The 26,320-nt window shown below is 42.0% G+C and overlaps 2 protein-coding genes across 2 annotated transcripts; one reads left to right on the top strand and one right to left on the bottom strand.

The window, feature by feature from the left end:
• Positions 1-13: 13 nt before the first annotated feature.
• On the bottom strand, positions 14-9,893 carry LOC119190372. Its single transcript, XM_037442136.1, is given in 6 exon segments — positions 14-3,964; positions 3,967-5,554; positions 5,718-6,917; positions 7,618-7,917; positions 8,716-8,982; positions 9,675-9,893. Coding segments are annotated over 6 exon segments (5,700 nt in total). The 3' UTR covers positions 14-1,838.
• Positions 9,447-21,451, top strand: LOC115451642. The gene is made up of 2 exons (XM_030180005.2): positions 9,447-10,710; positions 12,278-21,451. The coding sequence occupies exons 1-2, from the start codon at positions 10,451-10,453 to the stop codon at positions 12,690-12,692; spliced, it is 675 nt and encodes a 224-aa protein (XP_030035865.2). The 5' UTR covers positions 9,447-10,450; the 3' UTR covers positions 12,693-21,451.
• Positions 21,452-26,320: the final 4,869 nt, after the last annotated feature.

Genomic DNA, 26,320 nt, shown 5'->3' with positions numbered 1-26,320 from the left:
TGACCTAGCACCCTATCTTATTGCTACTGTATTTAAAACTAAAATATAATCTTAAAATTTAACTGTTATTTCTAGCTTATTTCTATCTTATTTCTAGTTATAATTATTTTGCTTATTCTATTCATAAAATTTAGTAATTTTGGTCTTTTGTTCTTATCTGTTAATATAGTCGGTATATTATGTAGATATACTTTGCTCTCTATCTCGCACTGTTATATCTTTCTTTTTCAAACATTGGGCATTCTGCGATTATATGTTGGACTGTCTCCGGGGTTTCATTGTCACACGGACACGCCGGGCTCTCCTTGCACTTAAATCGGTGTAGGTACGCGGAGAACCCGCCGCGTCCCGTGAATATTTGCGTGAGGGTCGAGCCTATTAGGATTTTCCTCACGACACTGTATGCGGCCACCGCGTCCGGGAAAAACATCTTCGTTGTTAAGGCCGTGTCTTCTCGCGCGTAGCGTTCACCCCATTCGCAGAGCGACTCCTGACGTTATGAGTCGCTTTGCGAACGAGAGCGGGCAGCTGGCGTAGTGCGGTCGGACTTTTAGCTTGAGGGCCGCGTCTTTAGCGAGCTCGTCGGCCCTCTCGTTACCCTCCATCCCTGCGTGTGCTTTTATCCAAAATATGTTTAGTATTTTGCCGCTTTCCTTAATTTGGTCAAAGTTTTTGGTAATTTTGAATGCTAGGGGATGGAGAGACTCTCCTCTGGAGACCGTCTCTAGGGACGCCCTAGAGTCGCTGAGGATGTTAAACCTGCGGCCCTCATGCCTCAACACGATCTCCGTAGCCTTTTCGAGGGCTAGCATTTCCGCCTGGTATACGGTGCAGAACGGCTCAAGTTTGTATTTTTTGGCCTCCGTTTCGGGTTTCGGCCGCGCCGTTCCATACGGACAGTGCGGCTCCAACTTTGCCATCTATTCTACTGCCGTCCGTGTAGATGTTTATGCAGCCTTGTGTGTGCTGTGCCACTTCTGCACCGTCCACCAGACTTTGGAAGCGCCAGCTCTCTCGACTTGCCGGATGTTTAAGGCTGGAGAAGGCCTCAGGACGCTCCATCTCTCTCGACTCACCGGATGTTTAAGGCTGGAGAAGGCCTCGGGACGCTCCATCTCTCTCGACTCGCCGGATGTTTAAGGCTGGAGAAGGCCTCAGGACGCTCCATCTCCCTGTCTCCTATCATCCGCTGGGAATATCCCTTTTTGGTCTCATATAAGAGTGCAGCTTCTCGCACCCTTATATCAAGGGGCAATATTCCCGCGAGCGTCAGGGCCGAATTGAGGGACACCGTCCTGTAGGCCTTCGTCAGCCTCTGCAGCATGCTACGCTGTACTGCGTTTAGACGTTTTTTGATGTACGCCTTTACTGTCGCCGGTGCCCATACGCTGGCTGCATACAATATCGTGGGTTCGACCACTGAGGTGTAGATGACTCTGATCACCTCAGGGTTTAGTCCCCACTGCACTTTAGCCGCCCTGGTCATTCTCTTGTGCAGTTCCGCTGCCTTCTTGCATACCGAGGTGACATGTGTATTTTTTTTTCTTTTTTTTTTTCCTTGTTCCCCCTATCTAGGACAAGGGATTTTATTTAGCTTGTCACTTTTACATTCTTTAATAATTATTTAATATTTCTACTTATCTACTTCATTAGTCTAATACAAAGTTATACCAATTTAATATATCTATTAATCTATCTAGCTAGTCTCGTACAAAGTTATGTCTATTTAATAGCTTAATTTACCTAGTTTATATTCTTACTGTATTTATCTACCTATGTCTAGTTCTAGTTTAAAATTGCTATCCTATATAAACTAACATTTATATATTCAGCAATTCTTAGTATTGCTTATTTCTATTATTTACCCTTACTACTATTTTCTTACAGTATCTTAATAAACTATTTATTTTTACATTCTCTTTAATTATTTTACTTATATTGTCTATATCTAACTTACATTCTAGCGTGCTTTCTATATCAAAGCGTTCGACTGCGTGGATGGGACACTGGAGCAGGAGATGTGGGACCGACTCCTGAACGTCAGGGTCACATTGGCACGCCGGGCTCTCCTTGCACTTGAACCGATGCAAGTACTCGGAGAACCCGCCGTGCCCCGTGAACACCTGCGTCAGTGTGGCGTCCAGGGCGATCCGCCTTACGACCCTGTGCGCCTCGACCGCGTCCGGAAAGAACAGCTTCGTCACCGAAGCCGTCTCTCCGTCCGCGTATCTCCGGCTCCATTCGTCAATCGAGTCCTTTCGGATCTGTCGTTTGACGAACGAAACCGGACATTTGTCGTAGTGCGCACGGGTCTTCAGGTGTTGTGCGGCATCCTTAGCGAGTACGTCCGCCCTCTCGTTTCCCTCCAACCCCACATGTGCCTTCACCCAGAAAAGCTCAATTTTCTGGGTGCGTTTTTCGGCCTCTTTTAACAGGTTTTTAATTTCAAACGCTATGGGATGGAGGGAATCACCTCTGGTGACGACGTCGAGAGCGGACCTTGCGTCGCTGAAGATGCCGCACGCAGGAAGCCCGCTACGGAGCGCCTCCTCCACGGCTTTGCGGAGGGCGAGAAGTTCCGCCTGATAGACAGAGCAGTATGGCTCGAGCCGCAATTTTCTGGTACTCGTCTCGGCGGCACCGTTCCATATGGACAGCGCCGCTCCGACTTTCCCATCAATCTTGCTTCCGTCGGTGAAGATGCTAAGACCCTCACCGACGTGCCGAGCCAATTCCGCCCCGTCCACCAGGCATTGGAAGCTCCCGCCCATCCGCTCCGCCGGGTGGTCTAAGTTGACGAAGGCCACAGGAACTTCCACTTCTTCGTCTCCCACCACTGCCCGAGAGTGCCCCTTCCTGACTTCATAAAGGAGTGCGGTTTCCTGCATCCTTATGTCAAGGGGGAGCACTCCCGCCAGTAGCAGGGCCGAGTTGAGCGAGACAGTCCTGTAGGCCTTCGTCATCTTCTGCGCGAAGCTGCGCTGGATCGCTCCGAGCTGCTTCCTAACACCCAGCTTCCGGCTGGCTGGAGCCCATGCGCTTGCAGCGTACAAGATCACGGGCTCCACCGCAGCCGTATAGATCGTCCTGATCACCTCGGGTCCCAATCCCCACTGGACCTTGGCTGACCTCGCGAGCACCTTGAACAGGCTGATGGCCTTGGCGCACGCCTGCTTCACGTGACCGTTAAAGGTCAGTTTTCGGTCTATTAGGAGGCCGAGCAGCTTGATCTCGTTTGACAGACCAATGTCGACTCCGCCCATGCGCAGGATCGGGGTGTCATACTTAAGCTTATTAGTGATCACCATCGCCTGGGTCTTGTGAGGCGCGAACTTCAACTTGTTTCTGACACCCCAATCCCGCACATAGGCCAGAGCCGCATTGGCCTGCCTTTGAGCTTCTCCTGTGGAGTCCCCATCGAACACCAGGACGACATCGTCAGCAAAAGCTTGGCAATAGTCGCCCCTTCGCTCGAGACCCTGTAACAGGGGGTCGAGGAGGAGACTCCACAGGATCGGCCCCCCAATAGAGCCTTGAACACAACCTTTAACGGTCCTGCGTGCAGACTCTGCACCCCCATACCGAACCCTGACCATCCGATCATCCAGATAGCTGGCGACCAACCGTCTAATGTTTGGTGGGCAGCGTTCTTCCGCCAACCGGACATTTATAGCCGGCCACCAGGCGCTATCGAAAGCTCCCTCTATGTCCAACGATATCATAATCAGGACCTTCTTCTGTCGAAGTTTGGTCCTGACATGACTCATCAGGTCGTAGAGGGAGTCCTCGGTGCCCCTTTGTGGCATAAAGCCGTATTGGCGGTGGCTCATCCTCGGAAGGATGTGCCATTTGAGCCTACCCACCAGCATCTTTTCCAGGATCTTTCCCATCACTGGCAACAGTCCTATCGGTCGGTGCGCTTTGGGAACCGAGTAATCGTCCTTACCCGGCTTCCTCAGCACGTGGCCTCCTTCCAGATCTTCGGGAAGTAGGCCAATTCTAGGCACTTGTTGGCCAGTGATAGGAAAGACTCCGGATCCTGGCCGATCGCCTGCTAGCAGATAGCGGAGGTCAGGCCGTCCGATCCGGGCGCCTTCTTAGGATTGAAGGTTACCAGTGCAGCCGTGAACGGTGGGTCATGTACCTCACCATGGACCGGGTCGTTAACGCATGAGGCGAGCTTCCGGGTGCGCCGGTGATTCTCATTATCCTCCTCGTGAGGGTCGGCCGGGTAGAAGGTCCCGGCAAGATATCTTGCCGATTCCTCCTGACCTAGGGTTTGCCCTTCCCTCACAAGTGGCGCATCTTCGTGCCGCTTGGTCAGCCTGCCCATTACCCGATATATCCCATCCCACAGTCCTTCCTTTGTTTGCCTTCCACAAAATTCCTTCCAGCTGCGCGTTTGGGCGTTTTTCACGTCTTCTTCGTATTTTGTCTTCGCCTCCCTGTATTCCCTTATGGTCCTTGCCTTTCTCAAAGGTGCAGCCCACCTAATCCTACGCTTCCTTCTCATCATTTCTGCTTTGGACCTGTCGAGCTCCTTTGACCACCAAGATATTGTGTATTTCGAGTTGTTCTTTTTCTTTATTATTGTTTTGTCACTTGTCTCTATCAATAGCTCCGTATATTTAATAATTTTGTGTTCTAAATCTTCTTTATCTTTTATATTATTAATTTCTGTTTTATTTATTTTGTGTTTTATCATCAATCTCCCAAATGTTTCTCTAAATTGTAGCCAATTTGCTTTCTTTGTGTTATATTTTCTTGTAGTATTCCTAATTTGAATTTGGTCATCCTTACGTAGATTTATATTAAATATTATGGTATTGTGGTCGGAGCTCGTCAGGTCCTCTTCAACCTTCCAGTTCCGGATTTTGTCCAGGAGATCGACCGAACAGGCAGTGATGTCCACCTGGCTGGAATATGCCCTGTCTCCCCTAACGGTGAAAAACGTTGGTGTCGTGCCTTCGTTTAGCACTTGGAGTCCGGCTTCATCCAGCCAGCTGGTCACCTCCTCTCCTCTTCGGTCGATCTCATGGCTCCACCATAGGCTTCTCGCGTTGGCGTCCCCTCCTATTAATAGGCGCCTCTTGCCCAGCGTGTGGCAGATAACTCTCAGATGTTCGAGATATCCATCAACCGGCCGGTCCGGTTCGAAATAGCATGACACCGCCACGACCTCCCAGGCGCCGGTACGGATTTTTACTACGACAATGTTGGTCGTGGTGAGATCTGGACAGATCAAGGCATCCATATCTTGGTCAAAGACTACTATGTCTGCCTTGACCGGTCCGGTGTCCGGTTTCGCACACTGGAAGATCCTGGCGGTCCCGTAGTTCTTCACGCGGCTGGTTCCTCCGACGTATGGCTCCTGGATTAAAGTGAAGGCCAACCTTCTCTCCGCTGCTACTGCCATTATTTCCTGCAATTCTAGCGCTTTTCTCTGAAGGTTGGCCTGCACCACCAGGTATGGCCTGACGCCGGAGTCGGTGATGGGTATCGCTGTGCTCGAGGCTATGGGGACTACCTCAGCAATAAGCCACGGCGGATCGGGCTAGTGCGTCCCATCTTCTTCGCACTGGGCAGTTTTCGCTGAAGGCGTTGTGCCCGGTGTCTGTGAACTTTGCCTTCTGGCAGTTTCAACATGTCGGCGTTGCAGCCGCCAGCCAGTCCGGGCACTCCGCTCTCAGGTGTGACCCACCACAGTGACTGCATACGTCCAGAGAGCCATGACAGAATCTTCTCCCGTGACCGTAGCCCAAGCACCTCGAGCATTGGACTAGAGGGGATTGGTCTTCCACCCTGACTCTCTGCACGTCGATGTGTAGCGCCCCCGTATCGGTAAGCCGTTTCCATATTTGGGGCGACACCTGTAAGATGACGTGGACCATCAGCGGGTTTCTCGCTTTCCTGCGGTATCGGATTTCCATCCGATCCGCTTCTTTATCCAGTTGGCCCAAAACCTGTTTGTTTTGGGCTCTTATCGCTTCTATGATCTCCTCATCTGTGTGGCAGCGCAACAGGTCCTTTATTATTACTAAGGGGTTCTTGTTCTTAACCTCCTGTACCTGCAAGTTTTTCCCTTCCTTTATTAATTTCCCTTTTACTTTTTCCAATTCTTGCCTATCCTCAAATCCCATTATAACTTTTCGTTCCTTTGCTTTCCTGATTTTATCTACTCTCAGTCCCTCTTCTTTCGCCTTAACTGTCTTCCTAATATGATTTAAAACTTCCTCTCCCGTTTCCTCTTCATTCTTGGATGACACTACAATCGAGTGTAGCGCCGTTGCCACACTGAGTGGTTTCTCTCTTTGTGGGCCGGCTGCTACACTCGCGTATGTTCTGTGCGCTGTCATCTCTTCCCTACTCTTCTTCATTTCTTCGTTTATTCTTCCCAGTTCCTTTTTACTTTCGCTTAGCAGTCTTCCGTGTTCTTCTAGTTTCTGCATTAGTTCTTTTTCTATCTTTCCTCTTTCTTCTTCCTCTTCTCTTCTACTTTGTGATTCTTCACTGTCTTTGCCCATCTCTTGCCCATTTCCTTTCTTCGCCTCGTCCTTCTTCTTTTGTTTTCCGACACCCTCTGCCTCCTTCACCAGCTCATATAGCCTTTCGGTGGCCGCCAGCACGTCGTTTTTGATGTCGGTCTTCAGGTTCCGGCTGTTTCCTATTTGCAGCTTTACCTTCACCAGACATGATCGTGCCTCGGCCACCCTCCCTATTCCTTCCGGCGTCTGAGCCGGGGCGGTAGACGGCGACGGGACCCCTTTTGCCTTCTGCTGCGCAGGGCCGGCGGTTTTCCTCTGATCTTCCTCCTCCATTCGTGATTCTATACTGCGTCGGGCCTGCGCTACAGTGGCTTTTACTTTCTCAGGACTGGTCTTTTCCGGTGTCCTTTCTTTCGACCTGGCGCCTGCGTCCTAGGCCGGGGTACGTATTCCGAACATTGTCGGGGGAACGCGTAACAATATGTCAAAATAAAGAATTTAAATAAAAGTCAAAATGCTTCTCACTACTTGAGTGTGTCTGGATTTAACGTAAGTGTATATGGCTTACGATGTCAGTAATAAGTATATTTGGTGCTTTCTGCACCTCTCCTTTTGTTGAGTTCGATTTCTGGTCTTTCTAAATTTTTTTTTAATTTTTCTTTTGTTTCAGGTCCTGGTTGGCTCTTTGTGTGCGGCGGTCGTCGAGTTTATTACAGAATTAACTGGTAAGTATCCCCCTATTCGGTTTCTATACTTTGGAAGCTCTATGGCGAGTTTGAAAATTCGGCTCTCCCAATGGTATAGCCGAAGTCTACCTCGTCAAGCGAAAACAAGGTGGGTGGGGGGGCTTTTCGGTGCAATTTTTTGGCCGGAGCGCGACATGCGATACGTCGTTGGACGCGTCTCGGCGAGTACTACACGAATCAAAAATAATCCGGAGTACTGTCAATACAAAAATTTTTCACCGTCGGCAAAACAAGATGAAATTCAAAAAAAATTGAAAAATTAAGGGGGGGGGATGTCAAAAACTATTTAAACGTATAGAACTAATCGAGCCAAAGACAATGATGTGCCACACTATACGGTTGGTATGGTCTGTATACAAAAAATTTTTGAAATTTGAACGTGTGACATGCGTATTGAACGTCAGTCCGTCATCGGTGGTCACGCCTAGTATTTTGATCTCGCGTACAAGACCAATATCGGTGTTGCCCATGCGCAGGACTGGGGTGTCATACTTCAGCTTCTTAGTTACAACGATGGCTTTCGTTTTGTTTGGTGCGAACTTTAATTTGTTTTTGACCCCCCAATCCCGCACACGGACAAGTGCCGAGTTGGCCTGTCTCTGTGCCTCCCCTGTGGAGTCTCCATCGAACACCAGGACGACATCGTCGGCAAATGCCTGACAATAGTCGCCCCGGCGCCGTAGATCCTGTAGTAAGGGATCGAGAAGGAGATTCCACAGGATCGGCCCTCCGACAGACCCTTGCACTTTACTACACTTTACTTTCTTTTAATTTTTCCTTAATATGGCTCATCAGGACATAGAGGGAGTCTTCGGTACTCCTCTGTGGCATGAAGCCGAACTGATTCGCGCTCATTCTGGGGATGAGGTGCCACTTTAACCTTTTTTTTTTTTTTTTTTTTTTTTTTTTGTTGTCGCGGAGAAAGTGCCTTATGACTACCGCCCAGCCTTCGGGGGGGGCGACTGAGCGGTTATGTTGGGGTCACCGTGCCTTACGGCCCGGCGTTGAGCCACCCGGATTTGATCTTGACCTTCGAGTGACCGCCGGGCCGAGTCCCTAACCTATATACACGCACGGCATACCAACTAAAACTCCGCGGTGGCCGTCTTCGGCGCATTAGGGACGACTGTGGGCTTCCTCTGACTGAAATGTTTAAGTTTTCGTCCGCAGTCGTCCCTGCGCGGTGCCGCCTGTTGCGGCCCGTCTCCTATAGGGGGGGCTCAGAAGCCCCCGCGTAACCGAAGGACGTTCTCGGCGTCAACGGCAGCATGAGGCCTACCTTCCACGCTGCCGTCCATCTCGGGGGTCATCACAATGTGCGAGATGTGCACAACGTACACTAAGGGCGGACGGCCCCCAGCCGCCCGCCGACGACCCCCCGATGGCCCCTATTAGTCGCCTTTTACGACAGGCAGGGGATACCGTGGTGGAATTCTCCAAACGCCCCCATTCCACAGGGCGGGGTGCCACTTTAACCTGTTCACCAGCATTTTCTCAAGAATCTTTCCCATCACTGGCAGCAGTCCTATCGGTCGGTATGACTTGGCTGTTGTGTAGTCATCGCGTCCTGGTTTCCTTAGGACGACCACCGTGGCCTGCTTCCAGATTTTCGGGAAACAGGCCAACTCTAGGCACTTGTTTGCCAGTGATAGGAAAAATTCCTGGTCCTGGGCGATCGCCCGCTCACAGATATCGGACGTCAGTCCATCAGACCCGGGCGCCTTCTTCGGATGAAAGCCCGCCAGCGCAACCTGCAGTTCGTGCTTAGTGAATGGAGGGTCATGATTTTCATCATTTCTCCATTAATTCACTTTCTCTGCCATTTCTCTGGTGCGCCGGTGGCCTTCGTTATTCTCTTCCGGGAGGTCGTCTGGGTAAAAGGTCTCGGCGAGCCAGTTTGCAGATTCCTTTTCATTTAGCGTTCTTCCCTCCTTGACAAGAGGTAGATCGCTGGCCTAGTGCGGATTGGTAGACTACACACACCTTCGAAATTCCTATAGAGAACTTCTCAGATGTGCAGGTTTCCTCACGATGTTTTTCTTCACCGTTAAAGTGAACGATAAATTCACAAAGAATACACACATGATTTTGTTTTTTTTTTTTTTAGAAAAGTCAGAGGTGTGTGCCCCTGGGATTTGAACCTACGGACACATTCGTCTTGGCAGTCCGTTCCACACCCAACTAGGCTATCGCCGCTTCAAGGTAAGTTATACTTTGTTTTATTTTTCTTTTTAGGTATGGTGTTTTCGCTAATTTTAACTATTGTTTCTATGTATTTTGAAACTTTTTCCTCTAATTCTTCCTTGGTCTGTATTTTTTCAATTTCATTTTTGTTTATTTTGTTTTCCCCAGCTAATTCCAAATATTTTTTGTCAAATACACCCCAATCTGCTTTCCTTGTGTTGTAGATACGTGTTGTTCTATTTATTTCTATCCCTTTTACCCTTTTTAAGCTTAATTTTATAACTATGGTGTTGTGGTCTGAGCTGGTCAGTGTTTCCTCCACTCTCCAGTCTTCGACTTTGTTCAACAGGTCGACCGAACAGGCGGTCACGTCTACCTGGCTGGAATAGACCTTCCCTCCGCGTACCGTGAAAAATGTCGGCGCGTTACCTTCATTTAACACCTGAAGTCCGTTCTCGTCCAGCATGTCAGTTAGCATCTCGCCTCTTCGGTCGATCGTTTGACTCTACTAAAGACCTTTGGCATTCGCGTCGCCTCCCATCAGCAGGAGTCCCCCGGTGCCCATTGTTCTCGCTATCTTATTGAGTAAATTAGTACGAGACCATCAAGGCCTCCCATGCACTGTTTCGGACTTTCACAGCGACGATATTTGTTGTTGTGAATTCCGAGATGATTCTGGCTTCTAGGTCTTCATCAAATACTGCGATTGCAGCCTTTTCTTTGCCATCTCCTTGCTGTTGTTCTGTGCATTGGAAAATCCTGACCGTCCCGTAGTCCTTCACTCTGCCAGTACCGCCGATGTACGGTTCTTATATTAAGGCAACTGCCATTTTCCTTTCGATTGCCACCTTGAACAGCTCCTGCGTGGCCAGTGCCTTCCTTTGCAGGTTAGCCTGTGCCACCACAAACGGTCTGGTTGTGTTAGGATCCTTTGCTGACTTGTTGACGCCCGGGACCACCTTAGCAATAACTCACTGAGGATCTCGCTATGGTGTCCCACCTCCTCCACACAGGGCACTCTTGGCTGAACGCGTTATGGTCGGTGTTGTCCAGCTTGGCACTTTGACAATTGCAGCATGTAGGAGCCACAGCCGCGAGCCAATCTGCGCACTCGGCTCTCACGTGGGGTCCTCCGCAGTGACTGCAGACATCCTGCGCCGCCTTGCAGAATTTCCTCCCATGTCCGAAGCCCAAACATTCTGTGCATTGGACTATGGGCGACTGATCCGCAACTCGGACTCGCTGGCTGTCTACATGCACCGCTCCAGCCCCCGTAAGCATCCGCCATACTTCAGGTGAGACACTCAGGATTATGTGTGACATGAGCGAGTTTCTGGTCCTCTTTCTGTACTTGACCTCGATTTTTATTTTCCCGCTCTCTATCCTTTCAAAGAGGCCTTTGTTTTGGTTTTTGAGGGCACACACAATTTCCTCATCTGTATGGAAGTTTAGCACGTCCTTCATAATTACCAATGGGTCTTTGTTCTTCATTTCTTCAAACTTTTAGTCGGTTTCCTGCTGTTGTAATTTTTTCTTTTACACCTTTTTCATTTCTTCCTTATCCTTGAATCCCATTATTACTTTTCTTTCTTTTGCCTTTCTTATATTGTCCACTCTTATCCCTTCTTTCTTCGTGTTAACAGCTTTCCTTATCTTTACTTGCCAATACTTGTTTAGTTACCCAGATTAAAGGTGAAACAAAATGTATGAAAATGGACCTTGAGGTATCGCCTTAAGCACAAATTGACGCCACATTTATTACACGAATTTGTGGAATAGCCTTTACATTTGGGAAATTTGCACCGGAGTGACCCACCTACTTGTGGCCAATGTTCAGCACCATCTTTTCTGATGTCTTATGGAGGTGGTGGAGCTGGAGAACCTTTTTTTTTTTTTTATTGTAATTCTTCTAATACACTGGTACTAGGACGCCCTCTTTTAGCTTCTTTGGTGGTTCCTCTGTTGCATAGCACAGAGGCCAATTCATTTCTGAATTGGCTCATTGTAAGCAGACTCTTTTTAGGTTCACCTCTTTCTTGAGCATTTTTTTTTCTAAACAATCCAAGAGTTTATAATAGCTAGATCAAATAGATGAAAAAAATACGCAAATAGTACTTTTTAGACCTCATTTTTATATGATTTCTGCCCAAAAAGCTATCCATGAGATCTCCTCCCATATGTTTATTGTACTCTTGGACAATAAACGGGCAAGTAATATCAATTTTTCCTTTTATTATCCTGTCAAATCTATTCACTTTAGTTACAGGCAATGCTCCACAATAAGAAGATAACAGGGTTACTATCTTATTATCTTTCCAAGCCACACAACTCAAATCTATACCATCATGCACAGACACTCTTTCCTCAAAACTACCTCTGGGCACAGATTTTTCTTCTCTGGAAGTTTATTATTTGGTATCCTGTTTTGTTGCACAGTTCCCACTGTGTGAATTCCTTGTAACGTTACCAATTATCTTACATATATATTCTGTTAACGTTACTGTTATCTTTCTAAATAGTCTGTGGTTATAATGTGAATGATTAACGCCCTCGCAATTAGAACTAGCAATGAGCATCATCGTTGCAATGAATTGTCATTGCACTGACTTACGTCCGAATGGCGCCTGCATAAATAAGCGTGCAGCGCGACTCCCCACCTTTTCAACTATTATCTTTGGCCGCGGCACTACATATTGTCACACACATCGTTGTTCCCGCTAGGGTGAGTGTGCCAATTTACTAACCGCTAACTATGTATTCTGGGCATCAGGGCTTGTGAGCTAACACGAGTCGCTGGCGCGGAATGTAAGCCTAGCTTGCATTCCGACCTGGTAGAATCTGATTCCAGGTTCTTCTTTACAGCGTGCCTTCTTCTTTACGGCGTGCCTTCTTCTTTACGGTGTGCCTTCTTCTTATACGGCGTGCTTTCTACTGTGTGCTTGCACGGTGCACTATCACGGACAGCAAACGGACGGGAGAGCTGCCTCCCGACCACGTCCAGCTGCGCACCACCATCGTCGGGTGTGCTGACCCGACCGACTGCCGGCGAGCAGCCGCCGGAGCCGACCACGTGCACACTACCAACGTCGCGGGAGCTGACCCCGACCACGTGCACACCCTGCTCACCCACGTGGCCTTCCAACTGCCCGGCGAGCTGCCGCCGGAGCCAGCCACGTGCAACATCTACGTGCCATTCGCCTGGATCGGAGTTCCCCAGGCCAGTGACTCTTGTTGCGTAACACCAGCAACCAGTACCGAGTGTAACGCGGAGGTGTAAAAATAAAGCTCGTACCACGTAATTACCCTGAGTTTTCAATTGTCTCCCTTCTATCTGCGGGCAGGCTCTCAACCGCCGCATCCTGATTTAGCTAAAAAAAACTACCAATGGCAAAGAGGTATAAAAATTATCAAGGTATATGATGTGGTTTTGCTTTCTTGGCACTCCTCGAAGCAAACGAACTACAACATTTCCTGTTGCACCAAGATCTGGTTCATCTGGGAGTTTCTCTGTATTCTCTTGTCCAGAATATACGTCGAGCTATGCCTCCTGATGTTGCTCAGCAAATTCACGATTCACAAAATTTCAGATTTAAAAAAAGTATAGGTGCCTGGTTACTGGGCGTATGGCCATGAAACTTTGTGGAGGTGTACGTAGGGTCCCTCCGCCTCTGATACCACTTTCAAACAGAGATCGTAACAACAATCCAGCTCACAATGGAGCAAAACACAGAGAACGAGACACTTCACTGACACAATTATCCTCGCATCTCAGGAACTATCCAAGGGAAAAATCCCAGATTTCGCCTGGTGATACTTAGTGATGCAAGAAACAATCGTGCAGTCTCAAAAGTAGGGGTCACAGCGATGTTATTGAAGTTACACGCACCTTTCCTCCCGGAGGAATTTTCACTGAAAACTAATTTTGTTAATTAAAAATCCAATTGTTATCCGATTTCAATGGGGTTTTCAAATTCGGAAAGGGCGTCGCAGCGCGCATCCCGGGGTGTATCACAATAGGTACTTTTGTTTCGAGGTCCGAAATGGCGAATTTTTTACTCTTTCCGTCACGTTTTTACATGAAGAATGTTTTAAACATTTATTTTTACATAACTTTTAGCATCATTTACAAATAAGATATCTTAGAAAGTAAGAAAAAAAGAATGACTATTGATACAAATAAAACTATAATGAATGAAGCATACTATTTAATAAAATTATAAGCTATAATGAATTGTCTCGCAAGCAAACATAATGTTAGATTACTTTTTATGAAAACCTGCAAAACATGTTTTTCCTTTTCGTAAGCAAAGGGGCACTTTACAAGTATTGCACTGCCATATAGTACGCACTGGAGACATTTTAGTGCTACATTTGCAGCATCTTCTAGTGGTTCTCTGAGGTTGATGGCGATTGCATTCCAGACGTATTTTCTCAGGAACTGTAGGTTTGTGTCGTTTTAGAAATGAAGATCCAGGAGAAGAGGCTGTAGAGCTACGGTTGCTGTTTACTGAATCGGGTCTTTTTCTAACATAAGCTGGCGCCAGTTGCCCCTGGTAAACACTTCGTTTGAATTCTTTCAGAGTCAATTCGGATAGGTCTGTGTGTGAAGAAGACTGCAATTCTTTATAAATTAAGAAGGCATTGACAACACAGCAATCAAGAAAGTGAAAAAATATCCTGTGCCACCACTTGTGGGATTTTCTGTCCAAAGCATAACTTCCTTTTAGCTGATCAAACTTGTCGACAAAATTCATATTTGCGTTGTAATCTTTCACGGCTTCTGGGCAGGGCACTTCAACACTGGTACCATCGCGCTCTCTGCGGGTTAACTTTTCCGACTTTCTTTGGATCATGATAGTTCGACAAAATAAATACTGATCTCTTATCTTTCCATTTCAGCAAACTTATCTTTGTTTCACTTACCCTGTAGTCATGTTCACCTCTTTGTAAATTCTTGTCTTCTTTTAGTGCTGGCATGAACTTTCTATTTGGATTCACCGTTCCACAGGCCAAAACGTTGTACTCTTGTAATTTTACTTGCAAAGGATAACTATTAAAATAATTGACAAAATAGACTTTATGATTTTAATTCTTCAACATTTAACAAAAACTTCTGACTACTTTACCGCCTAAGTCAGTTTCAACATTATCACCCTGCTTTCCGGTGTAAAAATCAAAATCTAGACAATAACCTGACTGTGCACACATCATCCAAACCTTGTATCCTCGTTTGATTGGCTTTTTTGGCATGTATTGTTTCAAGTAGTTCCTGCCTTTGAATTTGATCATACTTTCATCAATCGCAACTTTTTCTGATGGCTTGTAGTTATTTTGAAAATTAGATCGCAAAATATCGAGAAGAGGTCTAATTTTATAAAGATTGTCAAAATCCGGACTATTTCTGTTGGGCATTACGCTATTATCGTTTACGTGCAAATAATTCAAAAGCCAACTAAATCTATTGAAACTCATAAATTTAGAAACATAGCTGTCATGCAAATCAGGTGCTGAAGACCAGTAATCTCTGTAGCTTGGCAGTTTTTTTATGCCCATCAACAAGTTCAAAGGAATGAAAACATCAAGTTCTTCTGTTGTAGTAGCTGTATAAGGCTTATTGGATTGAGCAGCGTAAAGGTTCGTTTGAAAACATAAAATATCTTGAATGTGCTCTGTCCAAAAAAGGCGAAAGAGTAAAAGAGGTGTAATATTCTCCATGCTAAGAATTTGATCAGCTATACCCACATTTTCAGAAAACTCACCGGGTGCGTCCATTCTATAATTTTTCTTCCATTTTGGAGCTCTTATAAATGATTGGTTGGAATTCGGACTGTACTCGAACAAGGACTGGTCATCATCACTATCAAGGTTGTCATTATCGACAGCTTATTGAACTTCTCCTATCAAATCACCTAAAACTAGTGGGTTTGGCTGATTGTCGGTGTCCTCTTCGGTATCATCATCGCTACAAATACTCTCGTCACCTGATGGAATGTCTTCCAACAAGTACTCCTGAAGTTCTCTGTCTGTTAGCCGGCGCGGCATACTGTAATATATAAGAAATATACACTTTTAGTTACATGTGCAAGTTTCATATAGAATATGACCATAAACCTACAACAGTCATGGTGGTTAGTGTCACTAACCACTACCTTTTTCGTCCTATATACGTATCGAAAACAAAAAAATACTGAATTTTATTTTGATACACGTATAAAATATATATACGAAAGTATACTGAACAAATAATATAGAAGAAAAAAGCTTACTTACCTGATTCACAGTTTTTTGTATCCAACGCCCTCGAAAACGTACGTTAACGTAAATATCAAATCAATTGAACTGTCATTCATATAAAAACCAAACACTCGGCCGCTTCACGTCAGCTGTGGTTCAAACTTTCATTTTAATCCAACCGATGCCCGATAGATGGCGTGGATTTAAATTAAAAAAATCGAAAAGTGGTGGTTACCGACACTAACCACCAAGACTGAAAGAGTTAAACGCGGAGTGCCGTGGTTTCGCTGCTTATAGGGCGGCGCGCGGGCTGCGACTTTGTTGCGCTGGTTGGTGCCTTATTAACGACTAACCGAGTGATAAGGACCATTGTTCGTTACAATAATCGATTAGGGAACGCTCTGTTAAATCAGGAATTAATTTTTCAGTAACCCATTTCATAAAGTTTGTATTATTATACTGCCCCACTTATTTATATGAAAGTGCTCAGTTTAGTTTGCGAATAAACGGCTTCAATACTCGACGCTCGAGTTTTATTTTTCCCCACACGCATACAGGAGTTGGGCTTTCCCATATTTCTGACAGTAATTTTCATATCTGGTGCAATCTTTATGGACCCAAAAGCGACAATTTATCAGAAATCAGCGACATTGAAACCTGTCTTCTTTCCTTATTGTAGTGTAATGATTTTCTTCCTATCCTACACAATTATATTTTCCTTGTATATCGGCACATGGATCGTTAACGCTTTCTAACGTTAGATTTATGTCTTCTTCAAGACTAGTCTTGTAAATTTTTTTTCTTAGAAAATCGCTTTTTAATCTGTTAATTTTTTTTCTTTACTTTGCTAACTCTTCTAATTCCTTTTTTTCAAGTGTGCCAGTTAACATCTTCATTTTACCCTTTCTGTTTCAAGACTTTATGTTTCTGGGCGGGGCCTTTGGGTAAGATCGATCGACTTCTGCATCTTTTCGACAATGTGGCTGAGTAGATCAACATAAAAAAAAATACTGAAAGTATTGTAATGGAGCATTTAGTAAAGTACACGATGCCTCTAAATTTGTATTTACATTCAAATCCGGATGGTTAGTCTGTAACGATTTATTTTTTCCTTTTAGGGACGGTAGTTTTAGTTGAAACTGCAGTTCTTTGAACAGTAAAGTTGATTGAACTTCTATTAGAACGTGGTAGATTAACTGACTTTGAAGTATTAGTGTGGAGTTCTGGTGGTTGCTCGTTTACGTTTACAGCACAGGTGGTATCAATATTGGTAGATAACTATGATGCTTCTATTGGCAATGAGTCGATATCGGAGTCAATAGAAACATCCAGCACCTGGTTCAAGTTCTGTTTTAGTTTTGTTACGTCATCGTCACTTTCAGCGTCCAGAAAGACTTGACCGTGTTTGCTTTCCGACGCCTACCCAACAATAGTAACCTTCTGCCGCGCGCTTCCTACCCCACAAAAAAGATGATGCAATAAGCACGTTCTATTGCGCCACCCTGTACTTCATTGTTTATAAATCCCCATAAAAAAAAAAATTGCGGTTTGAGGTCGGGTGAGGTGCAGGCTGAGTTCGGGTAAGGTGCAGGCCATCGATGAGGACCATGGCGTCATATCCAATTTTCGCCAAACAAACTGTTGAGACGTCACCGCCAGTACGAAGTGTGTGCAGGTGCTCCGCCCAATTGGAACCATACCCGCGAATATCCATACCATATCACTGGCAAATCTTCTAGATTTTCAGATATAGGGCTGTTCAGTAGGTCCAAACCTTCTGAGCATTTAAATTGCCATTAATTATTACAGAACCCACTATTTTGTCCCCATACTCGCGAATATTATATACCACTGGCAAATCTTCTAGATATTCAGACATAGGGCTGTTCAGTAGGTCCAAAAACTTTTTTGCATTTAAATTGCCATTAAATATTACAGGACCCACTATTTTGTCCCCATACTCGCGAATATTATATACCACTGGCAGATCTTCTAGATATTCAGACATAGGGTTGTTCAGTAGGTCCAAAAACTTTTGAGCATTTAAATTGCCATTAAATATTACAGGACCCACTATTTTGTCCCCATAATTTCCGTTCCAAACATTTATTGAAAATCGATATTGTTGGGTCGACTCTCTCATTACATGGGGATTATTATAGTATCAATACCGCAAGTTTTGGCGGTTCCACATTCTATTCCTAGTAAAAGTGCTCTCATCTGTCTACAAAATATTGTTTGAAAAGGAAAGCTGTTGTTTCTGTCTGTGACGGGGTATGAACGCCTGATTCTTTTTGTTATTTGTAAGGCCGCATGTTGTTCCATTGAGGAAGTTACAGACCGCGCTAAAACTTTTATTGAATATCCGCTCAGTCTTCATAATGCTACAATACTTTTCGAAATTTGTCGATATTCTTTCTTCCATATTGCCGCGAATATGTCGCGGGGCATCTCCTTCATACGTGCGGGGCACCAACTCATCATATTCTCGGAGCCTTTGTACCGCTTTTATTATTACCTGCGCAGATGATGGACATCTGAGTGTCGTACCATATCTCTCTCGATATGTCCTAAGTGCACCAACAGTGTTCTGGTGACACTCTCCATACAATAAACACCATACTGGAATAATTCAAGATCTTCTGTTTTGCAAAATATTGATTATTTAGATACTTAAAACGCGTAAGAACTATTTTGAGGAATATGATGACTTCGATTTAAGCACAAGGTTCGGACTGTCATAGGAATCTGTTTTGACTATTTCGATTATTATTGAAAATTAAAAAATCCTAAAATTATTACATCTACCGGTGTAAGGCACCACGTAGCAACGAAGTTTCAGTTGTATGTAAAGGAAAATGATCAATATACCTGAAAATTCGGCTGGATTTTTGGGCCATGGTCTTGCAGTTCACTCAAGTAACTACAGATTTACCCCTACAAGTGATCCAAAAGGTAAAAATTTGCTCATCTCTAATGGCATGTTTTAGTACTTTTGGATCGGGATCATTCATTGATATATATTGGAATACTTCCAACTCATATTTGTGATGTTTTAGATAATGTCGCGTGAAATTAGTGACAAGATTTTTGCAAGTATACCTACGAACCTACTCCCGTTTCTTCAGTAGGTCCTTCGCCTCTGGTTGTTCAAGTAGCTTGTTTTGCAAATCTGAACTCAACTCTTCCGAATCAGGCTCAGGTTTCTGTTCGTAACGTGGTAACAAATTTACTTAAAAAACCTATGCAAGTAAGGCTCTAGACAGCGGACTGCATTTCAACTGCACCTCTGCGAATTTCAAGTTTGAACGCAGTTAGTAAGTCTGTAATAAAACTACAAACGAACTGTACAGTCCGATTGCAGTCGGTTTGCAGTTGGCATGCAGTTCCAACGACTTCTAATGACAACGACAGCGTCAAAAAATTTTTAATTAACCATTTTATTGTGTGTGTACATAAACTGCTAATTAATAAATATTAGGTACGTTTTTAAACTTACTATTTGAGTTTAATTTTTCTTTTGTTTTAATATACCTATTCAATAATAACATGTTGATTAGTTGTGTGTGTGGTGGTAGAGGGTTATGAACACTTGTCATGTAAAGGTGAATTTTCATAATGCAATAATATTCCCACCTCAAAGATATGAATAGTTACAAAAACTGACTCCATAGTAACATTAGAAAACATGCCATAAATGAATATTACCTGATTTATACTATTAGAATCAAATTCATTTGTGTCAGAAACGAATTCATTAGGCAGCCAGCTGCTAATGTCTTCGCTACTGACTCATGGTGTTATTGATGGCTGGCCACCACCAGTCTTCATTAACTCCTTCCTTTCTTCTATTTTTATTTTTTTTACCATTCATTTTTAAAAGACCCCACTGTGCCTTCAGCTGCACTACTGAACGTGGGGAACCTTTACACATATTATTAAAACTGAAATACAAAACGAAGTTTGTTTAGGGACTGTATTAATTATTATGCTTATTGTTTTACACGAAAACAATAGAAAAGTAACAATATTAGATTTAAGTTAGCACCTTTTTCTCAAGTCATGCCAAGCATTGGAGTTCGTGTCTTTTTTTTTTCGAGGATACGAACCCGTCCCTTCCTTAATTCTTTTAATATTATTTTGAAAGCAATAACAATACTATTAGTAATGCATGCATGCATAGCGCAAACTGGAAATTTCAAATAGAGAAAATAGCTGCACAGCTGCAATGTCTTCTGTCATCTGAAAATAAAAATAATTATAACTCACACCAAAGAGCATTACAATACTACGGAAAACTTACAACTTCAGGGTACCTAAATAACTCAATTTTATGTCAGCAGCAATTTTTACCTCGGTATTTATGGTATAGCAATCTATGCTATACCATAAATACCTAGGTAATAATTTTAAAATATGTTTCACCTGATCAAAGCGCATAGGATCTATCAAATTTAAGTCTGATAGGGAGACTCTTTCATTGTTAGAAACATCGCCAATATTTAGCAACGATGATATTTTCGAAATCTTCATATTCGAGACTATCTTTACGTTACTATTCTTTCGTGAATTCTTGTATCTCAATATAAGCCAATCACAACGGCCCTATGTCTACGCACGGCTGAGGCTGACATGCCGTTAGCACTGAGAAACAGACTAGTTACCACAGTTTTACTCCGTCCTTGGGTAAAAAACGTCTATGAATAAGGGGGTTTCTCTTTATTTTGTTCTATTACACTACTATTATCTTTATTCCGAAAAAAGGAAAATATTAATTATTAATGATTTATTGCAGAACATGAAGGTTTGAGTAATACATATATAGGCATAAAAAAAAAGTACACATATTTGGTACCCACCACTGCATTTAATTTGAAGCATTCAGCTTGAGATGTTGACAGTCCAACTTCACTTTCAGTAATTGTTTTATCACAATTTTGTTTGGTATTTATTGGTGTCACCTAGAACAAATTAAGTAATTAATGAATCTTTTATACCATAGAAGGATGAATAGACACAAGTTGACAACTAAGTCATAATTTAGTGTAAATAAAGTCTATATATTTAATTGAGGACATACTCTTACAAATACTAAATTTCGTTTGATAGTGAATAAAGTTCTTATGTAAGAAAAAATGCCACAAGATACATTATACACAGCAAACTTTAATTATATACATTTACATCTGTTGGTGCAACTTCCTCCATAGGTGTATCTATTGTCTTATCTTGATTTATTATAATTATATATATCTTCATATGGTGCATCACTATCGTAGAGGTTTGTTAAACCATCTACAGTTGGTCTCAGTATTGCCTCTACCTGACCTTGCAATAGACATGTTGGTGTGGTTCGGCTTTACACCTACAAAACAATAAACATTAATTAAAGCCAAAGTAGTTTTGTATCTTGTAGTGTTTATGCCAACCTGTATGTCCGATATGTGTTCATCCCAAGACTTGTCGTCACCACCTTGGCCAGAGGTGGATAAAGCATCTAAAATAGTTCTGTTCAACCTCTCTGCCTGTCCATTAGCACTAGGTGTGGCAACAGCGTCTTGGATATACTTTATGCCATAACGTTTTACAAAATCTTGAAACGTTTTATTCGTGACACTCTTGCCTTTGTCTGAAATTAAACGTATAGAAACGGCAAAGTAGGTGACTTGGTGTTCCTTACCGGGTTTATGCTTTTTTTTCATGGGGGAAAACTCATTATCACTACCACCACTTGGAGGGTGAGTGGAATTAATAGTTTGGTTCCACTGGTCTTTCGGCCCAATGTCGAAGATCGGGACTATAGCATCATCCGAGCGAGCATTGGACCGAGTCCCTAATCCCTGTTTACCCTACACCGGCATACCAAAACCCGCGCTGTCTTATTAATAAATTATTAGTGTTGAATTAACTTTACTCCAAAATTTACGCTTAGATTAGGCAAATAACATATTAATAAATATAGAGTAAGGACGGAGTTAACTAATCCAAATCTAATCTCGGTTTAAAAGTTATTCCGCGGAGCCGCATGGTTTAGCGCTTGAGTAAGCAAAGATTATTATCGTATCCTCGTACAGAACATAACAATACCTTTTGTAGTCTTTGAATAAAACCTTAAAATATTTCAATGTTTGGTTGGTGTTCGATCGTGTGTTATATTTGTTCAACTGATTTATCAATAATTATGTAATAAAATCAACAGAGATTATTTTATTGATGATTTGAGAATGATAAAAGAAATAGAAGAATCGTTTCCAATAATGAGGCGTGTAAAATTGTACAAAGTTCGCAATAACCCATTTGAAGACTATCAAGAAGATGAGTTTAAATACAAATATAGATTTACACGCTCCACTGCGCATTTAATTATTGAAATGGTGAAAAATGATTTGGCTGGTGATGCAAGAGGAGGCTTTATACCACCTCACTTGAAAGTTTTAGCTGCGATAAGGACTTGGGCTCGTGGAGAGGTAAACAAACTATTTCCATATACTAAGTTTTTACTCGGGTAGATTCGCAAATTGTACTTATCTCAGCCGATTTTTATAAAAGTTCAATACTTAACTGAATGGTCTATAGTAAGTTTTTCGTTCTGTTTAGTAACATTAGTAGGTAGTAGGTAAGTACAATTCTGTATTGTCGAATCGGTACATTTTGTGTATATTGTTACAGGTTGTCTCAAACGCAAATTTAGAGATTATGGATATAGTGGCACACTGGCGGGGTAGCACACATGACTCCAGGATTTTTAATGAGTGCCGTTTAAAACAAAGGTTTGAGAGAGAGGAGTTTAAAGGACGATTGCTGGGAGACTCAGGTTATGCATGTACTCCTTATCTATTTACACCGGTATTGCATCCAGCAACACACAAGGAAGAAATGTACAACAAAGCCCATATTCACACTCGTAACACAGTTGAACGGTGTTTTGGAGTGTGGAAGCGAAGGTTTCGCTGTCTCTTAAGAGGGTGTACAACAAAGCTAGAAAACACAAAACTGTATATTGTTACATTGGCAATATTGCACAATATTGCTATGCAGAAACAAGATTTAGTCCCAGAAGCAGAATATAACAGTGTTCCAGTAGCACATGCAGAAAATAACTCAGTCAGAGGAAATGCAGTTCGGGCAGCATTCATTAATGATAATTTTTAGCTAAATTTTACAATGTTAGAACAAAAAGTAGCCGATATTACTTTTGGGTCCCATTACTTTCTCCATACAAAAATCAGGCCAATCTTACATATAATATATTGTTAATTGGTGTGTATAACCTATTTTATATTTTGTTATAATGTAATTGGTATATAATCATGGTAAATAAAATATTATGTAAAAATACAAGAAATTTTATTAAATAAAAATAATTTCACAAAGATTGCTCTCGTGCTTTCCTTATTTCTAAAATTTCTTTTTCTAAAATAGCACTCTTTAATTTTTCTTCCTGGATGGCCATAACAATTTTGTGCTCTGCTTTCATTATTTCCAACCGTCTCTGGTGTTCTTCATGTTAAACTCTCTACTGTACTTGACCATGCTGTTTAAATAATCAATGCTCTGGAAAAGGTAAATAATGTCATTACTATAATATAGTAGGTTAATAAATGACAATGTACGTAACAACTACAAATCATTAAACAAATTAATTACCTTTGCAGACTTAGAATGAGTCTTTGACATATTTTTTTTTTTGTATCTTTATATTTAAAGACCTGTAAAATATAATTAAAATCTGATTAACCATTTTTTATGTCCCTAGAAGTAAATAAAAGATGTGCAATATTTGCATACATTTTTTGGGAGAATAGGTTTCATATTTCTTTTTACTGGTGTTTCATTAGTATCAGCTGTGTTGTCCATATTATGTGGAAGTTGTCCATGAAGGGGTCCATGCACATGTTCTAAAAAAAAAGAAAATGTCTTAATATTTCACATGCAATACTTTTTGATTTACAAATAACATAGCAACTGTCTCCTGTCATATACCTGTCTCCTGATTTTTCAAATTTATGTCTTCATTTCCAGCTAGACTGGTTAGATTGGTATCCTAAAATGGAGAGGAAAATAATATTATGTACTGTACTCAAGACTAATTAGTATAACTTTTTATTGCAAAATATTACCAACATACCAGTAATAAAAATGTGCATGTTTCACTGGCAGGTTCCATTTCTACATTACTTGTGGATGGAGTAACAATCTATAAGTTCAAAAAAATATTATCTACATAACAGTACATAAATACTAGACAAATGTTGAATGTTGTGTTATGTGTGAGTACAAAATATTTATACCTATACATATTTTCTGAGAAATTCATTTATATTATCATTAACACTTTTCATTCACAGATTGAAACTTAAAATTCCTTAGCGAGTATAGGTAGAGGTATTTGACTGGTAAGCTTTACTGATATATATTAACTCATTATTAAAAACAACACCACATGCATGGCACTATGAGTCAGGAAAAATTGAAATATATATACTATTCCATCTGAATCAAATACATTTTTATCTATTAATAGCTCTGCAGGATTCAATAGATCTATTATTGTAACAACTTCATCACTGGGAGTTGTTGGTCTCCCACCTCCACCAGTTTTCTTATTTTCTTTTTTAAAAAACTCATTGTCCTTCGAGCACTAATTTTCATTGTTTTCCATTGAACTTTTATTTGATTCAGGGTGCGTGGTGGTCCATTTAACTCGTTTAACCTGGAACAGGTGACGATGATGTTACAAGACAAGTGATCCATGAAAGGAAAAAAAGTACTTGGCAAGATTTTACTTTTTGTGAACTTCCTCCCAAGCTTTGGTTTTTGTTTTATTCGAATGATTGTCTAATGCCTTATTTTCTAGAATTATTCCACACTGGAGATATTTTATAGATTAAAATAGGATCACTTGGAGTTGCTTATTCAATTCCTCTTTCACTGAAGTGATTACCTCCGCTTTGAGAGATTCCGAGGCTTGCGGTTCGTCAGGGTCGTTAGAGGCGGGTAGATAGAATGAACCGTCTTTCCTCTAGGATTAGAATATATCCGGTAATTCGATTACCAGTTTATCAATTTCTTCGGCTACCGTGCTGACAATACGCTTCCCAATGGTGGTCTCGCTCTCATCTCACGGTCTCTCTCACGGTCATCCTATTTGCAGGGTTAACAGACTGGGTTGTGGATGAAGCCATTGTCCCTTTTTTCGTCGCTTCCCCACTCGTATTATCTCCCATGGGTAATTATAAATTATCTTGTTCGTTTTACGTTTAATAAATTGAATTAGTTAATTAATTAAATTAAGTTATTAAAATTTTAAATTTAGTTTACGATCATCCAGTAGTATCATACAATAACGCACACTAATTTAGTAGTTGTCCTATAAACGTCTTACAATTCGAACGCACTGTAGTTTATCGCGCGCGTAATATTATTATAAAATACTGCTATTATTATTTTATCCTAGATTCGGCGCGCATATTGACCTAGCCATTAGTTTAACCTCTGTATTTTTAAACACTCGTTGCATACTGAACTTCAGAGTTTATTTAATTTCCATGAATTATTATAAGAATATATTAACCTTAATTTTTTTTTCTTCCAAATATTCAACACCATAAAACTGCTCTTTTTCATTGCTTAGTTATGAAGGACCTGCAGTCTCTTCGGATGCTGAGTCACTTGAATCATCAGTGCTGACCGAGTCATTTAATTTAATTATCAGCTGATCCATGGTCTCATACATTATTTGACCTCTCTCATAGTATTCTTTTTCTATTTTTATAACATGTTCACCACAATGTTTTCAGTCCTCTGCAGTGATGCTCGCGAATACCTCTTTAGCTAGAGGTTTAATGTCAGCTGCGCCGACATTTCACGTAGCAATTTTTTGTTTCGCCTAAGTCCAAATGAATTCAGTAGGATTCAGATCCCAGAGGTAAGGAGTAAGTCTTACCATTTTGTGCCCATGATCTCCAAGTTGGTCGATTTCATAGATAGGATCCTATTTATGGCTCTTCACTAGCATCACGGTCATATTGTCTTACACAAGTAATGTCACGGACTGCCAACATTTCTTCAATTAGTAGGACGAGGGAATGTAACTTTCATCAAGGTATACATTTTTTTTTATCTTGCTGTATATGGCTAAAAGCGAGAGAAAAATATAGTGCCACAGACTATCTCAAGGATTTGGGCATTGATGGTTGCTTAAAAGATTTTATAAGAATGAACAGTTCCGAATTTGAATATTTACAAAATTTAGTTGGGACAAAAATAGGCAAACTAATTTTAGAAAATCTGTAAGTGTGACGGAAATACTTGCGGTAACGTTAAGATTTTTGGCAACTGGTAGCAGTTATAAAAGTCTTGGAAATGTGTTCAAGTTGTTAGACCAAGTGATATCTATAATCATACCAGAAGTGTGCGAGGCTCTCAATGAGGTTTTACAAAAATACATACAGGTAAGTCAAACAACATTTTTATTTTTGATTACTTTTAATATGATCTAACAAAACTTTCTGACAGTTGTGGTGCGAGGGTGGGTGACTACTACGTTGGAAAAAAACACAAACATTAACAAAAATAATTTGTGTCTTTACAAACATATATTAACAAAAAATGCAATACGAGCTTATTTTTTTGCACACAATTGAGACAAATCATACTTTACTGATATTC

This window comes from Manduca sexta, chromosome 4 (genome assembly GCF_014839805.1).
Source record: "Manduca sexta isolate Smith_Timp_Sample1 chromosome 4, JHU_Msex_v1.0, whole genome shotgun sequence".
In the NCBI taxonomy this organism is placed as follows: Eukaryota; Metazoa; Arthropoda; class Insecta; order Lepidoptera; family Sphingidae; genus Manduca; species Manduca sexta.
Note: the sequence above shows the minus strand (reverse complement) of the source record. Positions and strands in the feature narration are given on the sequence as shown.

Bases quoted from the DNA above. Each gene is read 5' to 3' on its own strand.
- LOC115451642 (XM_030180005.2), top strand. From the start codon at position 10,451: ATGGTCGGTGTTGTCCAGCTTGGCACTTTGACAATTGCAGCATGTAGG. The intron at 10,711-12,277 runs GTGAGACACTCA...TCTTCTTTACAG, and splicing joins AAGCATCCGCCATACTTCAG to CGTGCCTTCTTCTTTACGGC.